This window comes from Neovison vison, chromosome 3, assembly GCF_020171115.1.
Source record: "Neovison vison isolate M4711 chromosome 3, ASM_NN_V1, whole genome shotgun sequence".
Taxonomy (NCBI): domain Eukaryota; kingdom Metazoa; phylum Chordata; class Mammalia; order Carnivora; family Mustelidae; genus Neogale; species Neogale vison.
This window is the reverse complement of record NC_058093.1, coordinates 172,596,016-172,613,860: the sequence shown is the minus strand read 5'-3', so window position 1 is coordinate 172,613,860 and position 17,845 is coordinate 172,596,016. Positions and strand designations below refer to the sequence as shown.

The following is a 17,845-nucleotide window of genomic DNA, read 5'->3' as shown; positions in this document are numbered from 1 at the left end:
AATAAGTAGAATCTTTTTTAAAAAATAAATAAATAAATAAAAATCAAGTAAAAATAATCAGCTAAAGTGATTTCCTTCAGGTACATTGCTAGTGTTGGAGAAGAATTAGAATTATTCTTTGGGCTTTCTCAGAATTTCCCTTTCTTCACGGGTATACCTAGTGCTGCATAACACACGGATCCCGGCTGTTCTGAAGTGCCCACTAATCGGATCTAATCTCCTCAAATCGCCCCCCCTTACTGGAATTTTCCTCCTGGACCAGCTTCTAAACACTCTCAGCCCTCGCAAGACACACCTCCAGCCGCCAGGGGCCGTAGTGACGTTCCACGCAGCCGGAAGGGAGTGCGGCCCAGCGTGGCGTCGGCGTTTCCGCTTTGCGCCGGCAGCGGTCCTCTCGCGCTCTTTACGTCGGAGCCCAGGGAGTAGGCATTTCCGGCCATTCATACTCCTAGTCTTTGAGACCTGGGTAGTCGGATTTTGTGCACGATCCCACCGAAACAGTGACGGCGCCGCTAGGATGAAGCTCGTAAGGTGAGGATGTAGCCCAGGGGTGAGGGCTGTGATGGTTTGGGCCGGGAGCGGGAGGCCAGACTGCCCAGTTGCCGGAGGCGCGAAAGCCGCGTGCGCGCGCGGCCTGCTAACGGCCTCCCGCGCCAGCTGCTCCCGCCCCATCTTGGCCGCGCCGCGGCGGGCTCTGGAGCTAGAGCTTCAGACAGGATTGCGCGCGGATCCCGCGTGTCTTCAGACAAGGGGACGTAAGAGCCTGGCGGTTTCTTGCCACCCAGTGTTTTAGAGGCCTTAAAGGTGCAACGCCAGGTTTACGAGTTCTACTCTCAGTTAGTTGAAGGTGTTCATTTCGTTAGGACTCGTGCTCTAGTCTAGATTACTTTTCTGGGCAGTCGCAGCTCTGAGGCCCGGCAAATATAACGAAGTGTAGGTTCCCTGAGAACGTGGCAGGTATAAAGGAAAATTGTGTGCATTGCATTAAAATAATGAGCTTTTAAAATGTACTTAGAAGCTACGGCGGTTTATCTGGAAATAATGAAACCTATTTCATTATTTCATTGTGTTTTAAATCAGGATTGGACATCTGATTTCATTAGGGTTTTTGTGGGGTTTTTTTCGTTTATGTTTTGATAACTCCTTAGAGTTAAGATGACTTAACTCACATGTTCGTTCAAAATAGGACTTTAATTCAGGAAAAAATGTCCCAGCGTGAGGCAGAATCAGTTTATGTATCTGTGGCTGATTACGCAGATAATCGCTTTTCTGTTTTGTGTTTAATCGGGTTTGTGTTTCATCGGGTTAGTTGAGCCTGCTGGTTTACTGATTTTGAGTAATTCATTCTAAACTTCTTTTTTTTTTTTTTTTTTTAAAGATTTTATTTATTTTTTTGACAGAGAGAGATTACAAGTAGGCAGAGAGGCAGGCAGAGAGAGAGGAGGAAGCAGGCTCCCCGGGGAGCAGAGAGCCCGATGCGGGACTCGATCCCAGAACCCTGAGATCATGACCTGAGCCGAAGGCAGCGGCTTAACCCACTGAGCCACCCAGGCGCCCTCATTCTAAACTTCTTGCAGATAGATATGGTTTTGGTGTTTTTCCTTGAGGCGGAGCGCCAGAATCTAGAGGAGGTTTCTGATTAAGTTAGCAGTTACAAGTGTTGCTAGTCTCTTGTCTCAATCAGGATTTGTCAGTTGAGATCAATCAATTATTGGGCACCTGTTACACTGTGTGCTGGTAATGGATTTTTTTTTTAAGATTTTATTTATTTGACAGACAGAGATCACAAGTAGGCAGAGAGGCAGGCAAGAGAGGGGGGAAGCAGGCTCCCTGCTGAGCAGAGCGCCCGATGTGGGGCTTGATCCCAGGACCCTGAGACCATGACCTGAGCTGAAGGCAGAGACTTAACCCACTGAGCCACCCAGGTCCCCCTGGATTTTTTTTTTTTTTTTTTTTTTTTAAGGTGGGTCCTTGCCTTCTTGGAATTTTCTGTTTGTCAAGACAGGTAGATAATTTCTAGGATGATTGAAATAACATAAAACCCTCAATCTGTATTCAGTTTATAGGGAAGGCTTCAGGTTAACTTATAGTCCATTTTTATTTGAACTGTAACTTTGGAGGGAAGCGCCCCAGAATTTAAAGTATGTTTTTGCAATTTCTCAATACCTGCCTGTCTTAATACTTGAGTTTTGTGTCAGATTCTTTGGAATCAGGTTGTCGCATTTAAAGATAGTGCATGTTGTGACGCAGTTTTCCTGAAAATTTTAAAGGCTATACTGAATCTTGTTCTGAGTCTTAGTAGAAATAAAATTTCTTCTTACTGGAGAATGTATTTTTTGCTAAGAAAACAGGTATTGGGGCGCCTGGGTGGCTCAGTGGGTTAAGCCACTGCCTTCGGCTCGGGTCATGATCTCAGGGTCCTGGGATCGAGTCCCGCATCGAGCTCTCTGCTCAGCAGGGAGCCTGCTTCCTCTTCTCTCTCTCTCTGCCTGCCTCTCTGTCTACTTGTGATCTCTCTCTGTCAAATAAATAAATAAAATCTTTAAAAAAAACAACAACAACAGGTATTTGTCTAACTGGTTTGCACTTTTGGTTGACTTATTTTTGTACGATGCTTGGTGGCATGATCATCCTTACTGTCACTCCAAACATAAAGATATTTGAATTGTCTTTAACATCTTTCTTTTTTTTTTTTTTTTTTTTTAAGATTTTATTTATTTATTTGACAGAGAGAGATCACAAGCAGGCAGAGAGGCAGGCAGAGAGAGAGGAGGAAGCAGGCTCCCCGCTGAGCAGAGAGCCCGATGTGGGCCTCGATCCCAGGACCCTGAGATCACGACCCGAGCCCAAGGCAGCGGCCCAACCCACTACGATGCTTGGTGGCATGATCATCCTTACTGTCACTCCAAACATAAAGATATTTGAATTGTCTTTAACATCTTTCTTGATAGTCTGATGAATTGCCAGGTTTTCACAATTTTAGCCATTTTAGTGCTTGTGTAGTAGTGTCTTGTTATGGCTCCAATTTGCATTTTCCTAATGACTACTTTTGTAGAACACTTTTTCACCTGCTTATGGGCAATTCATGTATCTTTGTGAAGTGTTTGGTTTTGATTGTGTTCAGCATTGAGTTGTAGGAATTCTTTATATATCCTGCATACTAGTCCTCTGCCAGTGTAATTTCTCCCAGTTTGACTTGCATGTTCATTCCTTTAATAACTTCTTTTGATGAGCAGAAGTTTATTTTGAGGAAGTTTTAATTTACCAACTTTTTCTTTTTTTTTTTTTTTTAAAGATTTTATTTATTTATTTCAGAGAGAGACAGTGAGAGAGAACATGAGCGAGGAGAAGGTCAGAGGGAGAAGCAGACTCCCCATGGAGCTGGGAGCCAGATATGGAACTCTATCCTGGGACTCCAGGATCATGACCTGAGCCGAAGGCAGTCGTCCAACCAACTGAGCCACCCAGGCGCCCCTACTAACTTTTTCTTTGTAGTTATTCTCTGTGTACTCACATTTTTACTTACCCTCAAACCACAAAGTTTTCTCGTATATTTTCCTCTTAAAGCTTTATGATTTTAACTTTAATGTTTAGACCTGTGATCTATCTTAAATTAATTTTGGGAAGTGGTGTGAGTTAGGGTTCCAAGGTCATTTCTTCTACATTGATTTCCATTTATTCCATTATCTTAGGGAAGGTAAATTCCTATTACCATGGATTTGTTTTGTTTTGTTTTTAAGATTTTATTTATTTATTTGATAGAGAGCACAAGCAGACAGAGTGTCCAGCAGAGGAAGAGAGAGAGAGGCAGGCTTCCTGACAAGCAAGGAGCCCTATATGCGACTTGATCCCAAGACCCTGGGATCATGACCCAAGCCGAAGGCAGTTGGTTAACCCACTGAGCCACCCAGGCATCCCTACTATGGATTTCATCATTTGTTGAAAGGCTTTCCTTTGCTGATTGTTTTGACAGTCCTTTGACAGTCCCATTGGCACCTTGTAGAAAATAAACTATATCAATGTGGGTTCATTTCTAGATGCTGTTCTGTTTCATTGATCTATTTGTTGTTGTTCCTGTCTCTTGGTAACTGTAACTTTAACCTACGTCCTGCTCTAGCCACCTAACTTGTCTTCCAACGTGAATATGACCCTGGTGCTCCACTTCTCTGATGAAAACCCTTCAGTAGCTTTTTAACAGCTTGGGCTATCCTTGAAAGGAACCTACCTAATTCTTCTCATTTTCTGGGACCCAATAATCCATTGGTAGTGTAGATACAGTTTCTCTTCATGTTGTGCTATTTCTTACTCCCAGTTCTTTGCTGTTGTTGCTTTTTGCAGTGTATTTCCAACTTTACAGACTTCTTACTAAAAATTCACTAAGCTCTGACTCCCTCCTATCCATGCTACATTATGTTCCTGGCAAAAGCCTGCTCGTATATCTATTGCTTTTTAAATTTAGTTACCTTTAAATATCTTCTGTGTCTGTCCTTTCCACTACAGTTTGAGCTCCTAGTCATTCATTTTTAATCCTCATTGCCAAGCATAGGGACTACCACATAATGATAAGTATTATTTGTCAAAGAAACATCCTTGAACTTGGTGCAATGTATTTTGATTCCTTCAGAAACTATTTTTGCTTACTTTGGTTTTCCTTTTTACTTCCATTTGGTAGATTGTTTAATTATTAAAATGTTTTATTTTTACTTCATTCCTGTTTCCACAAATGATTTGGACCACTATAAGAGTTAAATGTTGGGGCACCAGTGGCTCAGTCACTTAAGTGTCCAACTCTGGATTTTGGTTCAGGTCATGATCTCAGTCCTGGGATCGGGCCCCACATGGGGTTGCCAGCTCTGTAGAGAGTCTGCTTTTCCCTCTACCTCTGTGCACGCATGCTCGCTCTCTCTCTCTCTCTCTCTCTCTCTGAAATAAAGTAAATGTTCTTTAAGAAAAGTTAAAAACCTTATTACTGAGGGGGACAATAAATTTTTTTTTTTAACTAAGTAAACTATATGCCCAATGTGGGGCTCAAACTCATGACCCGAATATCAAGAGTTGCATGCTCTACTTCCTGAGTCAGCCAGGTGCCCTAAAATGAAAGATTTTTTAAAAACCAAAGCTTGGGCGCCTGGGTGGCTCAGTGGGTTAAGCCGCTGCCTTCGGCTCAGGTCATGATCTCAGGGTCCTGGGATCGAGTCCCACATCGGGCTCTCTGCTCAGCAGGGAGCCTGTTTCCCTCTCTCTCTCTGCCTGCCTCTCCATCTACTTGTGATTTCTCTCTGTCAAATAAATAAATAAAATCTTTTTAAAAATAAATAAATAAATAAGTTTAAAACCCAAAGCTTGATAATGGAAAAAAACTGTTAGATGAAAATTTTAAGCTAATATAGTTTTAAGTGATTATTAAATTGAGAGCATAAAGAATTTTTTCCAATGAAATAAAGCATTAACGGTTTGTTAAGAGACTTTATTCTCTTAACAACAAATATGAGAAGGATTCAATCCCTGGATTTTTTTTTTTTTTTAAGATTTTATTGATATATTTGTCAGAGAGTGGGGAGAGAGAGAGAACACAAGCATAGGAGTGTCAGGCAGGGGAGAAGCAGGCTCCCCACTGAGGAAAGAGTCCAATGCAGGACTCAATCCCAGGACCCTGGGATCATGACCTGAGCTGAAGGCAGATGCCCAACCAACTGAGCCACCCATGCATACCTATGTGCATCTTTATATACAAAGACAGATTAACTTTTTTTTTTTTTTTAAGATTTTTATTTATTTATTTATTTGAGAGAGAGACAGTGAGAAAGAACATGAGCGAGGAGAAGGTCAGAGAGACAAGCAGACTCCCTGTGGAGTTGGGAGCCCGATGCGGGACTCGATCCCGGGAGTCCGGGATCATGACCTGAGCTGAAGGCAGTCGTCCAACCAACTGAGCCACCCGGGCGTCCCTAACTTTTTTTTTTAATTTGGGACTTGATATGTCTGTCCCCCTTATGATGACTGCCTGTGCCACTAAAAAAGTGGTTTTTTAAGATTACCTTCCCTTTAAAAAAAAAAAAAAGAAAGAAAGATTTTATTTATTTATTTATTTATTTATTTGAAAGAGAGAGACACAGCTAGAGAGGAATCACAAGCAGGGGGAGTAGGAGAGGTAGAAGTAGGATTACCGCCAAGCAGGGAGCCTGATGCAGGGCTTGATCTCAGGACCCTGGGATCATGACCTGAGCCAAAGGCAGACGCTTAATGACTGAACCATCCAGGCGCGCCGCCCTGCACCTTTTTAAGATCTTATTTACTTGACAAAGAGAGAGAGAGGTAGTAAGAGAGGGAACTCAAGCAGGGGGACTGTGAGAGGGAGAAACAGGCTTCCCACTGAGCAGGGAACCCACTGTGGGGCTCCATCCCAGGACCCTGCAATCATGACCTGAGCTGAAGGCAGATGCTTAAAGATTGAGCCACCTAGATGCCGCATCTTCCCTTTTAATCTTTGAAGCATTTCAGCCAACTGTTACCCAGTGCCTTTGACACCCAAGGTTAGATAGAAAGGTCTCGATCCTTGCAGTAGTCTAATGGGGGAGCAAAATAGGTGATTCGACATGTACCATTTAGTGTGATGCTAGGATAGGGTGTACAAAGTATGTATTATAAGTTTCTACTATATATTATAAATTTCTAATTTATTATAAGTTAGAATTAAGAACTATATCGTTGGATCATATTGCAGGATTATTGTTCATTTTCCTGTATGTGATTGTGGTGTTAGGATTATATAGGAGAATATTCTCATTAGAAAATGAATGATGAAGTACAGATGATAACGGTGAAAGTATAAGTTGTGTGGGGACACTCCCATATAAATGACAACTTTTTTTTTTTTAAGATTTTATTATTTGTCAGCAAGCACAAGCAGGGAAAGCAGCAGGCAGAGGGAGAAGCAGGCTCCCCCCTTGAACAGGGACACAATCTCAGGATCTTGGGATCATGACTGGAGCTGAAGGCAGATGCCCAACACACTGAGCCACCCAGGCGTTCCTAAATGGCAACATTTTAATAATTTGTGAACCTTTCCATTTTTTTCTCTGAAATATTTCAGAGTAATAAGCTGAGGTAAAACAAAAGACTAGATGAGGTGGGGGAATGGATGGATTATTTAGTAAACATTATTGAGGCATCTGGCTGTCTAAATGAGGGAAAAAATAAAGGCAGATTTCTACTTCATGTTGCACAGAAAAGAGTTGAATTCCAAGTGGGTTAAAACTCTAAACAGAAAAGTAGAAGAGGGACATCTGGGTGGCTTGGTCAGTTGAGCCTCTGACTCTTGGTTTCGTCCTGAGTCATGATCTCAGGGTCATGAAATCGAACCCTGCACTGGATTCCGCCCTCAGTGCAGAGTCTACTTAAGATTCTCTTCCTTTCTTTCTGGTCCGTTCCGTGTGTGCACACTTTCTCTGTGTCTCAAAATAAATAAAATCTTTTTAAAAAGAAAACTAGAAGGAATAAGACCTTTTACAGTCTTGTGGTGAGAAACATCTTGAACAATTTAATACCTGGAAAGTATTCACAGATTTAGCAACCTAAGAATGAAAACCACAAACTTGAATGGCTGTGGAAAATTGGTAGAAAATTAAAAAAAATTTTTTTGACCTAATTGAAAATGTGTAAATAGGTAGTTCAAAAAAAAAATACAAATTTCCTATATTTGTGAAAAGATGTTCAATCTTAGGGTGGTGCCTGGGTGGCTCAGTGGGTTAAAGCCTCTGCCTTCGGCTTAGGTCCTAGGATTGAGCCCCCTCATAGAGCTCTGTGCTCAGCGGGGAGCCTGCTTCCTCCTCTCTCTCTCTGCCTACTTGTGATCTGTCTGTCAAATAACTAAATAAAATCTTTAAAAAAAAAAAAAAGATTTTCAATCTTACAAGTAAAAGGGAAAAACAAATTCTTTTTTTCCCCCTGTAGAAGTGATGAAAATTTAGATGATTGATAGCATTGTTGCTAAGGATTTGCATAAATGGATTTGTGGTAAACATACATGTGTATTTAAACTGCTGAATGAGAATTACAGGGTATAGAAGTTAATAAAGTTATGACCCAATTTGCATAAAAGCATATATACCCTAAAAGTGCATATAAAGTGGTCTAGAAGAATCTCATACACATGGAGGGGGGTTAGAAAGGGAGACTTTTAGTCTATTATACATAAAGGAAGCATGTAATTTTTTACTACCAGTTATAATTTTTTCTTTGTACTTTAGTGAGGTAGTTGACGTATAGTGTAAGCTTAAGGTGTACAGTATAATGATTTGGCTTATGTGTATTGCAAAATGATTACCACAGTAAGTTTAGTTAACATACATCATCTAGTATGAATACCAAAAAAGAGAAGGGGGAAATGTTTTTATCTTGTGATGAACTTTCAGGATCTACCTTCCCCCCGCCCCCCAGGATCTACTCTCAGCAACTTTCACACATACCATACAGTAGCATTAATAACTATAGGTATCATGTTGTATGTCGCATTCCTAATATTTAATTTGCCTTTAACTGGAAGTTTGTACCATTTGACCACTTTCATACAATTTCTTAATTTAATTTGTGGATTATAGTGATTTTAGGATCTGTATGCATGGATTGGAGGTTAAGCTGAATAATGGTTTGGAGAATCAAATGTCTCAGTGACAGCTTTGTTGTTGTTGTTGTTGTGGTTTGGAGAATCAAATGTCTCAGTGACAGCTTTGTTGTTGTTGTTGTTGTGGTTTGGAGAATCAAATGTCTCAGTGACAGCTTTGTTGTTGTTGTTGTTGTTGTTGTTGGAGCATAAGCAGGGGCAGCAGGCAGAGGGGGAAGGAGAAGCAGGCTCCCCGCTGATCAAGGAGCCTGATGCTGGAGCTCAATACCAGGGCGCTGGGATCTTGACCTGAGCCAAAGGGAGACTCTTAACCAACTGAGCCACCCAGGTGCCCCTGACTGCTTCTGGTATTACTATGCTCCTTCATAAATATTGAGGGTATAGTTCAAGGAAAGCTGAAATTGTTATGCAGATTATTATTAGGAATTGATACAGGTAGCATCTATAGCAGATTTTGAACATTTAGAAATTTCATGGAAAATAAAGCTTTGCTTGACCTTCAAAAAAAAAGAAATTTCACCCTTTGACTTAAAAAAGATGAAAATGTTAAAGGTGAATACTTGTTACTCTATTCCCACTGTTTTTACAGATTTTTGATGAAATTGAGTCACGAAACTGTAACCATCGAATTAAAGAATGGAACACAGGTCCATGGAACAATCACAGGTATGGAGATTAGACAGCTTTAGAGCACTTTTCTTTTCCCCTTGCCTCTTCCACCTTTAAGGCCAGAATTCTTTTTTGGTGACTTAATGAACATTATTGTAGTAGACATCTCATTCTTTTTGTTTGGATTATTTCATTGACCTTCTTAAGCCTTACCTTAAGTACTTATGCTAAGACCAAACTGAATTCCCCACGTTATCCTGCATGTGACCCTGTTTTAGTTTTTAAAGCCTTTTGTGCATTTTCCTTTGTATTCCTCTACCTAGAATGTTGCATCTTCCCAAAGTATATTTTACTCTTTTTTAGAATTTTTTGTTCTCTATTAGTTGTAAAGTCCCTGAAGATAGAGGATGGGATTTTCCTGTTTGAAATGGGTTATTTGAGAGTATTTTCCTTCATTCTTTCTTTCTTTCATGTCTTACTCTGCTTTAATAATACTATATGTATAGTTTAAGGCTGCTGCCTTTCATTTCTAGTAGGTGTTCCCCACAAAATTGCAAAAGAATTGCTGAGCCAAGTGAATGAAAATGCTATTTTAGTATGTGGTCCCAGTCTCTGAAATATTTAAATCGTAAGTTTATAAATAAGTTTTAACGTGAAGGTCCAGCATCTGAATAAACCAGGAGAGATATAACTGATTGATTTTAGTTTGCAACTAAACTAATTGCATGTTTGCAACAGCAATTGCTTTGAAAAGAAATTAGTACAATATAAGGTTTCAATATTGTATAGTCATTAACCATGTGCCACTGAGAAGTGTAATTGCTATTTGGAATGGATTTTGGGAAATTTGAGAGAATTCGTGTTTTCTGACCTGATTTCCTAGGAACAGAAATTAACTAGATCTTTAGTTAATCCCATTTGTTGAGATAGATTGGTAAAGGCTCCAGTAATTGGGTATATCTAAGAGAATGCCATGTATTTATTCTAGAAAATTGTGCTTTTATTTTGCAAAATCTCACACTAAAAACAATGGGGAAAATAGTGTGGGGAAGACCATTAAAAACTTGTGCAACTTAGTAGTATTAACAAAAACAGTAGCTTTCCTTTAAAAAAGCAGCTAAAAAGACATGTTAAATTTCTAGTAACAAGGAAAATACTACAGTACATATAGGACGTTATATTTAAAACAAGGCTTATAGTTTGGTGGAATGAGGCATAAGGAAGTTATGGAGATAGTGAGAGAACTATCCCTAAACATTGCTAACCCTAAGATCAGAATACCTGGGCACAGTGTCAGTGAGTCAGGTATCACTCAGGGTTCCTCCATGGCTTGCTGCATTCACCTCTGTATGCATTCTTAACCATGCAAAATATTAATATGCTGGGATAGTCTCTGAAGGAAGGATTTCTGGTTTATATTGACATTATACACTCATGAACCAACTTGCACTGTAGCAGAACAGACAATATTCTTTTGTATTACGGTATTTACTGTGGCTTGATAGATAAACTGATTATCTTCTTTATCATACTAATAATTGGCTTTTTTTTTGCCCTCTAGGTGTAGATGTCAGCATGAATACCCATCTTAAAGCTGTGAAAATGACTTTGAAGAATAGAGAACCAGTACAGCTGGAAACACTGAGTATTCGAGGAAATAACATTCGATATTTTATCCTACCAGACAGCTTACCTCTGGATACACTACTTGTGGATGTTGAACCAAAGGTGAAATCTAAGAAAAGGGAAGCTGGTAAGTTTGAAGGACTATAAACATGTTTATGAATGTATTTTTGTCTTTTGATCTACTACTCAAAATAGAAACGTTGTGGGGCACCTGGGTGGCTTATTTGGTTGAGCATCCAACTCTTGGTTTCGGCTCAGGTCGTGATCTCAGGGTCATGAGATTGAGCCCCATGTCAGCCTTTGTGCTTGGCCGAGATTCTACTTGAGATTCCTCTTACCTCCCTCTCTCTCCTGCCTCATACAGCTGCTCATGCATGCTTTGTCTGTCTCTAGTGAATAAATAAAAAAAAAATTTTTTTTTTAAGAGAGATAAACATTTATGAACTTTTTTTTGTTTTCTTGATTCCATGTACTTGCCGTTGAGAGCGTATAGTATTTATTAATAATTCCTGATGTTTCTGTTAAAGACAAGCCATTTTTTGTTCCTCTGCCTGGCCTAGTCCCCCTCACCCTGTACACTTGGAAAGATTTGGGATTTGATTCTTTATTCCTGTTATTTTGAAATTTCTTGATTACTTGGCATTGGGTCTTTGCTTGCTCTCCCTGTGTTTTCCTCCCATTTTGTTGTTTTGGCTATTTGGTGGATCATCCCCTTCAACACGGATAGTCTTGCCTTTTAAAGCTAAGAAATATTCTTGTATGGCTTTGATACATTTCTTCTGTTCTTTCTTGTTGGAAGTCTTAATAATTGGGTCTTCTGAATGATTGTGTAAGTCTTTTCTCTCTTTTTTTCCCCTTTTTTTTCTGTTTTCTGAGAGATTTCTTTGACTTTATCTTCCAGTCTAACATATAGTTAATCATCAGGCCTCCTGTTCTGTGATAATTTTTCATAGAATCTTGTTCTCTATCTGAAAAATACTGGATAGGGTATAAATTTATAAGACATTAGTGATTTTTCCTTAAGTTTTATTTTGTACTTGGCATTCTTTTCTCGGGTTTCTCTTTCTATTTGGTCTCTCTGTTTTTTTAAGTCTTTATTTGAATTCCAGTTAACATACAATGTTATGTTAGTTTCAGGTGTACAACATAGTGATTCAGCAATTCCATATATGGCCCCGTGGTCATCGTGACAAGTATACTCCTTAATCCCCATCACGTATTTCACACATCCCCCGTCCCCCTCCTCTCTGGTAATCATCAGTTTGTTCTCTTTTATATAGTTAAGAGTTTCTTGATCAAGTTATATCTCTCTCCCCCACATATTTGCTCTCTTTATTTGATCTTTATGTTGTAGGCTTGATTTCAGTATCTTATACTTTGACCATCTATTTTTTTTTCCACATTTTTAAAAAAATTTTTATAAACATATAATGTATTTTTATCCAGGGGTACAGGTCTGAATCGCCAGGTTTACACACTTCACAGCACTCACCATAGCACATACCCTCCCCAATGTCCATAACCCTAACCCCCTTCTCCCAACCCCCCTCCCCCCAGCAACCCTCAGTTTGTTTTGTGAGGTTAAGAGTCACTTATAGTTTGTCTCCCTCCCAATCTCATCTTGTTTCATTCATTCTTCTCCTACCCCCTTAACCCCCCATGTTGCATCTCCACTTCCTCATATCAGGGAGATCATATGATAGTTGTCTTTCTCCGGTTGACTTATTTCGCTAAGCTTGATACCCTCTAGTTCCCTCCACGTCGTCGCAGATGGCAAGATTTCGTTTCTTTTGATGGCTGCATAGTATTCCATTGTGTATATATACCACATCTTCTTTATCCATTCATCTGTTGATGGACATCAGGTTCTTTCCATAGTTTGGCTATTGTAGACATTGCTGTCTACATTTGGTGCATGTGCCCCTTTCAGATCACTACGTTTGTATCTTTAGGGTAAATACCCAGTAGTGCAATTGCTGGGTCATAGGGTAGTTCTATTTTCGACATTTTGAGGAACCTCCAAGCTGTTTTCCAGAGTAGTTGCACCAGCTTTCATTCCCACCAACAGTATAGGAGGGTTCCCCTTTCTCCACATCCTCACCAGCATCTGTCATTTCCTGACTTGTTAATTTTAGCCATTCTGACTATTGTGAGGTGATATCTCATTGTGGTTTTGATTTGTATTTCCCTGACGCCGAGTGATGTGGAGCACTTTTTCATTTGTCTCTTGGCCATCTGGATGTCTTCTTTGCATAAATGTCTGTTCATGTCTTCAGCCCATTTCTTGATTGGATTATTTGTTCTTTGGGTGTTGAGTTTGCTAAGTTCTTTATAGATCTTGGACACTAGCCCTTTATCTGATATGTCGTTTGCAAATATCTTCTCCCATTCTGTCAGTTGTCTTTTTGGTTTTGTTAACTGTTTCCTTTTCTGTGCAAAAGCTTTTGATCTTGATGAAATCCCAATAGTTCATTTTTGCCCTTGCTTCCCTTGTCTTTGGCGATGTTCCTAGGAAGATGTTGCTGCGGCTGAGGTCGAAGAGGTTGCTGCCTGTGTTCTCCTCAAGGATTTTGATGGATTCCTTTCTCACATTGAGGTCCTTTATCCATTTTGAGTCTATTTTCGTGTGTGGTATAAGGAAATGGTCCAATTTCATTTTTCTGCATGTGGCTGTCCAATTTTCCCAACACCCATTTATTGAAGAGGCTGTCTTTTATCCGTTGGACATTCTTTCCTGCTTTGTCGAAGATTAGTTGACCATAGAGTTGAGGGTCTATTTCTGGGCTCTCTATTCTGTTCCATTGATCTATATGTCTGTTTTTGTGCCAGTACCATGCTGTCTTGATGATGACAGCTTTGTACTAGAGCTTGAAGTCCGGAATTGTGATGCCACCAACTTTGGCTTTCTTTTTCAATATTCCTTTGGCTATTCGAGGTCTTTTCTGGTTCCATATAAATTTTAGGGTTATTTGTTCCATTTCTTTGAAAAAAATGGATGGTATTTTGATAGGAATTGCATTAAATATGTAGATTGCTTTAGGTAACATAGACATTTTCACAATATTTGTTCTTCCAATCCAGGAGCATGGAACATTTTTCCATTTCTTATTATCTTCCTCAATTTCTTTCATGAGTACCTTATAGTTTTCTGAGTCTAGATTCTTAGCCTCTTTGGTTATAGCCATCTATTTTTTAACAAGAACCCTAGGAAGAGAATTTCTGGGAGGGGAGGCTGGACTCCTGAGTTGGTGAGTCTCACTGTAGGGTAGTTTAGAAGTGAGCTGGCCTCTTCACTGAGGAGACTCAGAATTTCAGGATGTGGAATCATTTCTGGAGCTTTTCAACCCCCCGCTCCCCTGCAAAAATGATTGCTATCAAATACATGCCTGGCAGCCAGCATATTATAGGAGCAGAGCAGGAGAAAGGGGCTGGGTGTTTTGCAGAAGGTCACTTGATACAGTGATTTTGAGACTTTTTTGCTTTCCACCCACACTAAGAAATATACTTTGCATCATGGCCCATTTATGCATATAACTGAAACAAAAATCTCAGGAAGAATTATTTAGTCTTAATACATGCAAATCCTGATATGTTTCTTATGCTCTTCTAAAGATTTTTTTTTTTTTTTTTTTTGGTCATAGAGAGAGAAGCGAGAGCAAGCACAGGCAGACAGAGTGGCAAGCAGAGGCAGAGGGAGAAGCAGGCTCCCCGCCAAGCAAGGAGCCCGATGCAGGACTCGATCCCAGGACGCCACGATCATGACCTGAGCCGAAGGCAGCTGCCCAACCAACTGAGCCACCCAGGCGTCCCTCTTATGCTCTTTTAGTTAAGAAAAAAAATTTAGGGGTACCTGGGTGGCTTAGTTGGTTAAGTGTCTGCCTTTGGCTCAGGTCATGATCCTAGAGTCTAGGATTAAGCCCCACACAGGGCTCCCCATTCAGCAGCAAGTCTGCTTCTCCGTCTGCCCTTCACCCTGCTTGTGTTCTCTCTCCCTTTCTCTCTCTCTCAAATGAATAAATCTTTTTAAAGAAAAAAATTTTAGGTTGTAGCCTGTAGCTTGAAAAATGCTAGATTAATTCCCTTTTCCTTTCCCCTCGGTTCTCTGCCTTTTGTTGCTATCCACTTTGCAGTTATTTTAAGATCCGAAGTCTTTCTGTTTCAGTGTCTTTAAGTGTCTTTTACCTTTTCTCTCCTACCTACCTGTTAGGGAAGTAATCATTAGCTTTGCAAGGTGGGGAGGAGAGGACTGACCAATCTTGGGCCACATGTTTGTCAACCATTTTGTTTGTTTTCTACCCCCTGCTTCATCTCACTCTTGACTTCTAAGGTCATAGGTCTTCTAAGAGTTGTTCTTCCTTTAACATTTACAGTTGTTAGTCTACTTTCTGGCTTTAAAAAATTGTTGAAATTTTTCAACCACTGTATTCCCTCTCTCCTTCTCTTTCCTTTTCTTTATGGGTATTTACCGTTTTTACTCCTTTTCTATTACGAGTAGTATTTCAGAAGGAATTAGAGATAAATGGTTAAGCTGCCTTATTTTAACAAAAATCCTAGACTTACTCTGTTTCTATGAATGAAAAGTTTGGCAACAGTGGGTAGAAGTTTAGAATGTGACTGACATGAACTTCATGTCAGGATTTTTTTAATATTCATAGGTCTCTGAAGACTGAAAATAGATTCTTTTGAGAAATGAGTTTTCTGTCCATCTAATATTTAAGTAGACTTAGGAGACCAGCTGACACAGGGATGTCGCTATAATGATTATAATACTTTGTTTTGATTGGATCAAATGATTTAAGATTCTGAAGAGTCACAAGGTGGCTTGATGTAATGTTCTTTAAACTTACTTAGCTTTGAATTAATTTGCTTGGATCCTATTCAGTAACCAAAAAATCTAACACATGGTGTTCACGTTCTGTTCTGTTGATATCTCTTCCATCTTGTGTAAGGTTCAGATCATTTGGATTTTATTTTGTGTTGAATTTGAGACGTGATAGATATTTTAAAATGTGATGAATTTCTCAATAAATCAGGTGGAACAAACATTTAATTGTCTTTGTAAGCCATCAGTTTTTGGTTCTGCATGGTAATGTGTTGGGAGGGATGCCTCTGAGGTCACATTTGAGAGAAGCTGGGTTAAAGTTTTCTTTCCTGTAGATGCTATTTGTGGTGGCCCAGGTAACAATCAGTGCAGAAGAGAATTAACTTCGCTTTTTTCTCTTCTTAGTTGCAGGAAGAGGCCGAGGCCGAGGAAGAGGAAGAGGACGTGGTCGGGGTAGAGGAAGAGGGGGTCCTAGGCGATAATGTCTCTCAAGATTACTATTTCAAAGTGATACATGATTGGGGATATTTTTTGTACAGGTTTTGTTTGTTTATGTCAGTTTTTAATAAACATAAATGTAGGACAGAGTTGTCTGTTGACTGTCAAATTAAATTTTAATAGTTCATTTGTATTCATGATATTTACGTACTAAGAGCTAAGTATTACTACTAGGCAAATCCAGAATAATTTCATTCTTGGTAAGGCTTTTAATGTTTGAACTAAAATTTGTTTCATGAATGTATGTAGAATATATACCTATTTACTTCACATGCACTGAATATGCGTTTTGTTGCTTTACTTTGATTCCATTCTGTGGAACCTACCTATGAGTGAAATAACTTCTTTTTGGTACTTCAGAAACAAATGTCTTGTGGGTTGGTGTCTAAAATTGATTCCCCTTCCCTGAGTTTTAGTTTATGGAGACTTGGGTATTTAGTAAACGCTGATAGTCTTCTTCCAGTTCAGGAGTCTTGGACTTTATTCTCATTAATGGATGTTTTTTTAAGGTTCTCAGTAGAATGTAATTTTACATTCTCTTGAGTTGAAGCTACAGATAACAGTCACTAATAGGTTATCATTTGTGAGCTCTGTCAAAACCTGTTAAGGTGAAGTGTACCTCTCAGTGGTCCTTTATCAAGTACTTTTATAAGAAATCCTTTAAGAACAAAAAGAAAAAGACCTACTTTGATAGCAAAATTGGATTCTTTACCAGTTGTTAGTAAGGATTTTTAAAAAATTATTGCAATTGGTTAAGGTTAGAGAAAAATACCTCTCACTATATGCAGTTCCTTGCAGAGTTTAACACCATTTATTTTTTATTTAAAAAAAATTTTTTTTTAAGATTTTATATATTTATTTGACAGACAGATCACAAGTAGGCAGAGAGGCAGGCAGAGAAAGAGGAGGAAGCAGGCTCCCTGCTGAGCAGAGAGTCCAATGTGGGGCTCGATCCCAGGACCCTGAGATCATGACCTGAGCCGAAGGCAGAGGCTTTAACCCACTGAGCCACCTGGGCACCCTACACCATTTATTTTTATGCTAAGGAAAAAACCTGAGAATTGGGGGGAACTAAATAAATCTGTATTTACATTTAATCATGTACGTAGGGTTTTTTGTCTTTTAAATGAAGGTAATTTTTTGCAAAGATTATCTTAAAAAGTTTAGGCTCCAGTAAAGGGTTACATAAATTTAGAGATAGCAAGTGCATTTGTGTGTGCTGTGTCTCAACCTTTTCCATCCTTAGATCAATGATGACACAGGGTAGAGAGCAGACTTTTAAGGCAGAGAGAACAGATTTTGCACACGTGAATAACCATGAGTTGACTTCTGCCCTCATGGAGCTAACAGGCTAAAAGGGAAGCAGAGTTAAATGTGAATAGGTTATTGCAAATTGTGAATGCTCTAGTGATAAAGAGCACTTAATGATATCTTGTCTGCTTTAAAAAAGTTTGTATTGGCAGTTCATTTTGATTTTAAGTCAAATGCCAAAGTAACATAAAAGATTTTTAACTTTTATTGTGAAAATTTTAACATCCAGATGTTTCCAGTGTGATGAGTCTAAAAACACATTTTTTTTTAATTGTTTTAAGATTTTATTTATTTATTTGACAGAGAAAGAGATACAAGTAGGCAGAGAAGCAGACAGAGACAGAGGGGAAGCAGGC

The 17,845-nt window shown here is 39.3% G+C and overlaps 1 protein-coding gene across 1 annotated transcript; it reads left to right on the top strand.

Annotated features, from left to right (window-relative positions):
• Positions 1 to 395: 395 nt before the first annotated feature.
• On the top strand, positions 396 to 16,640 carry SNRPD1 (small nuclear ribonucleoprotein D1 polypeptide). The gene is made up of 4 exons (XM_044243297.1): positions 396 to 531; positions 9,213 to 9,289; positions 10,794 to 10,985; positions 16,086 to 16,640. The coding sequence occupies exons 1-4, from the start codon at positions 518 to 520 to the stop codon at positions 16,160 to 16,162; spliced, it is 360 nt and encodes a 119-aa protein (XP_044099232.1). The 5' UTR covers positions 396 to 517; the 3' UTR covers positions 16,163 to 16,640.
• The last annotated feature ends 1,205 nt before the right edge of the window (positions 16,641 to 17,845 follow it).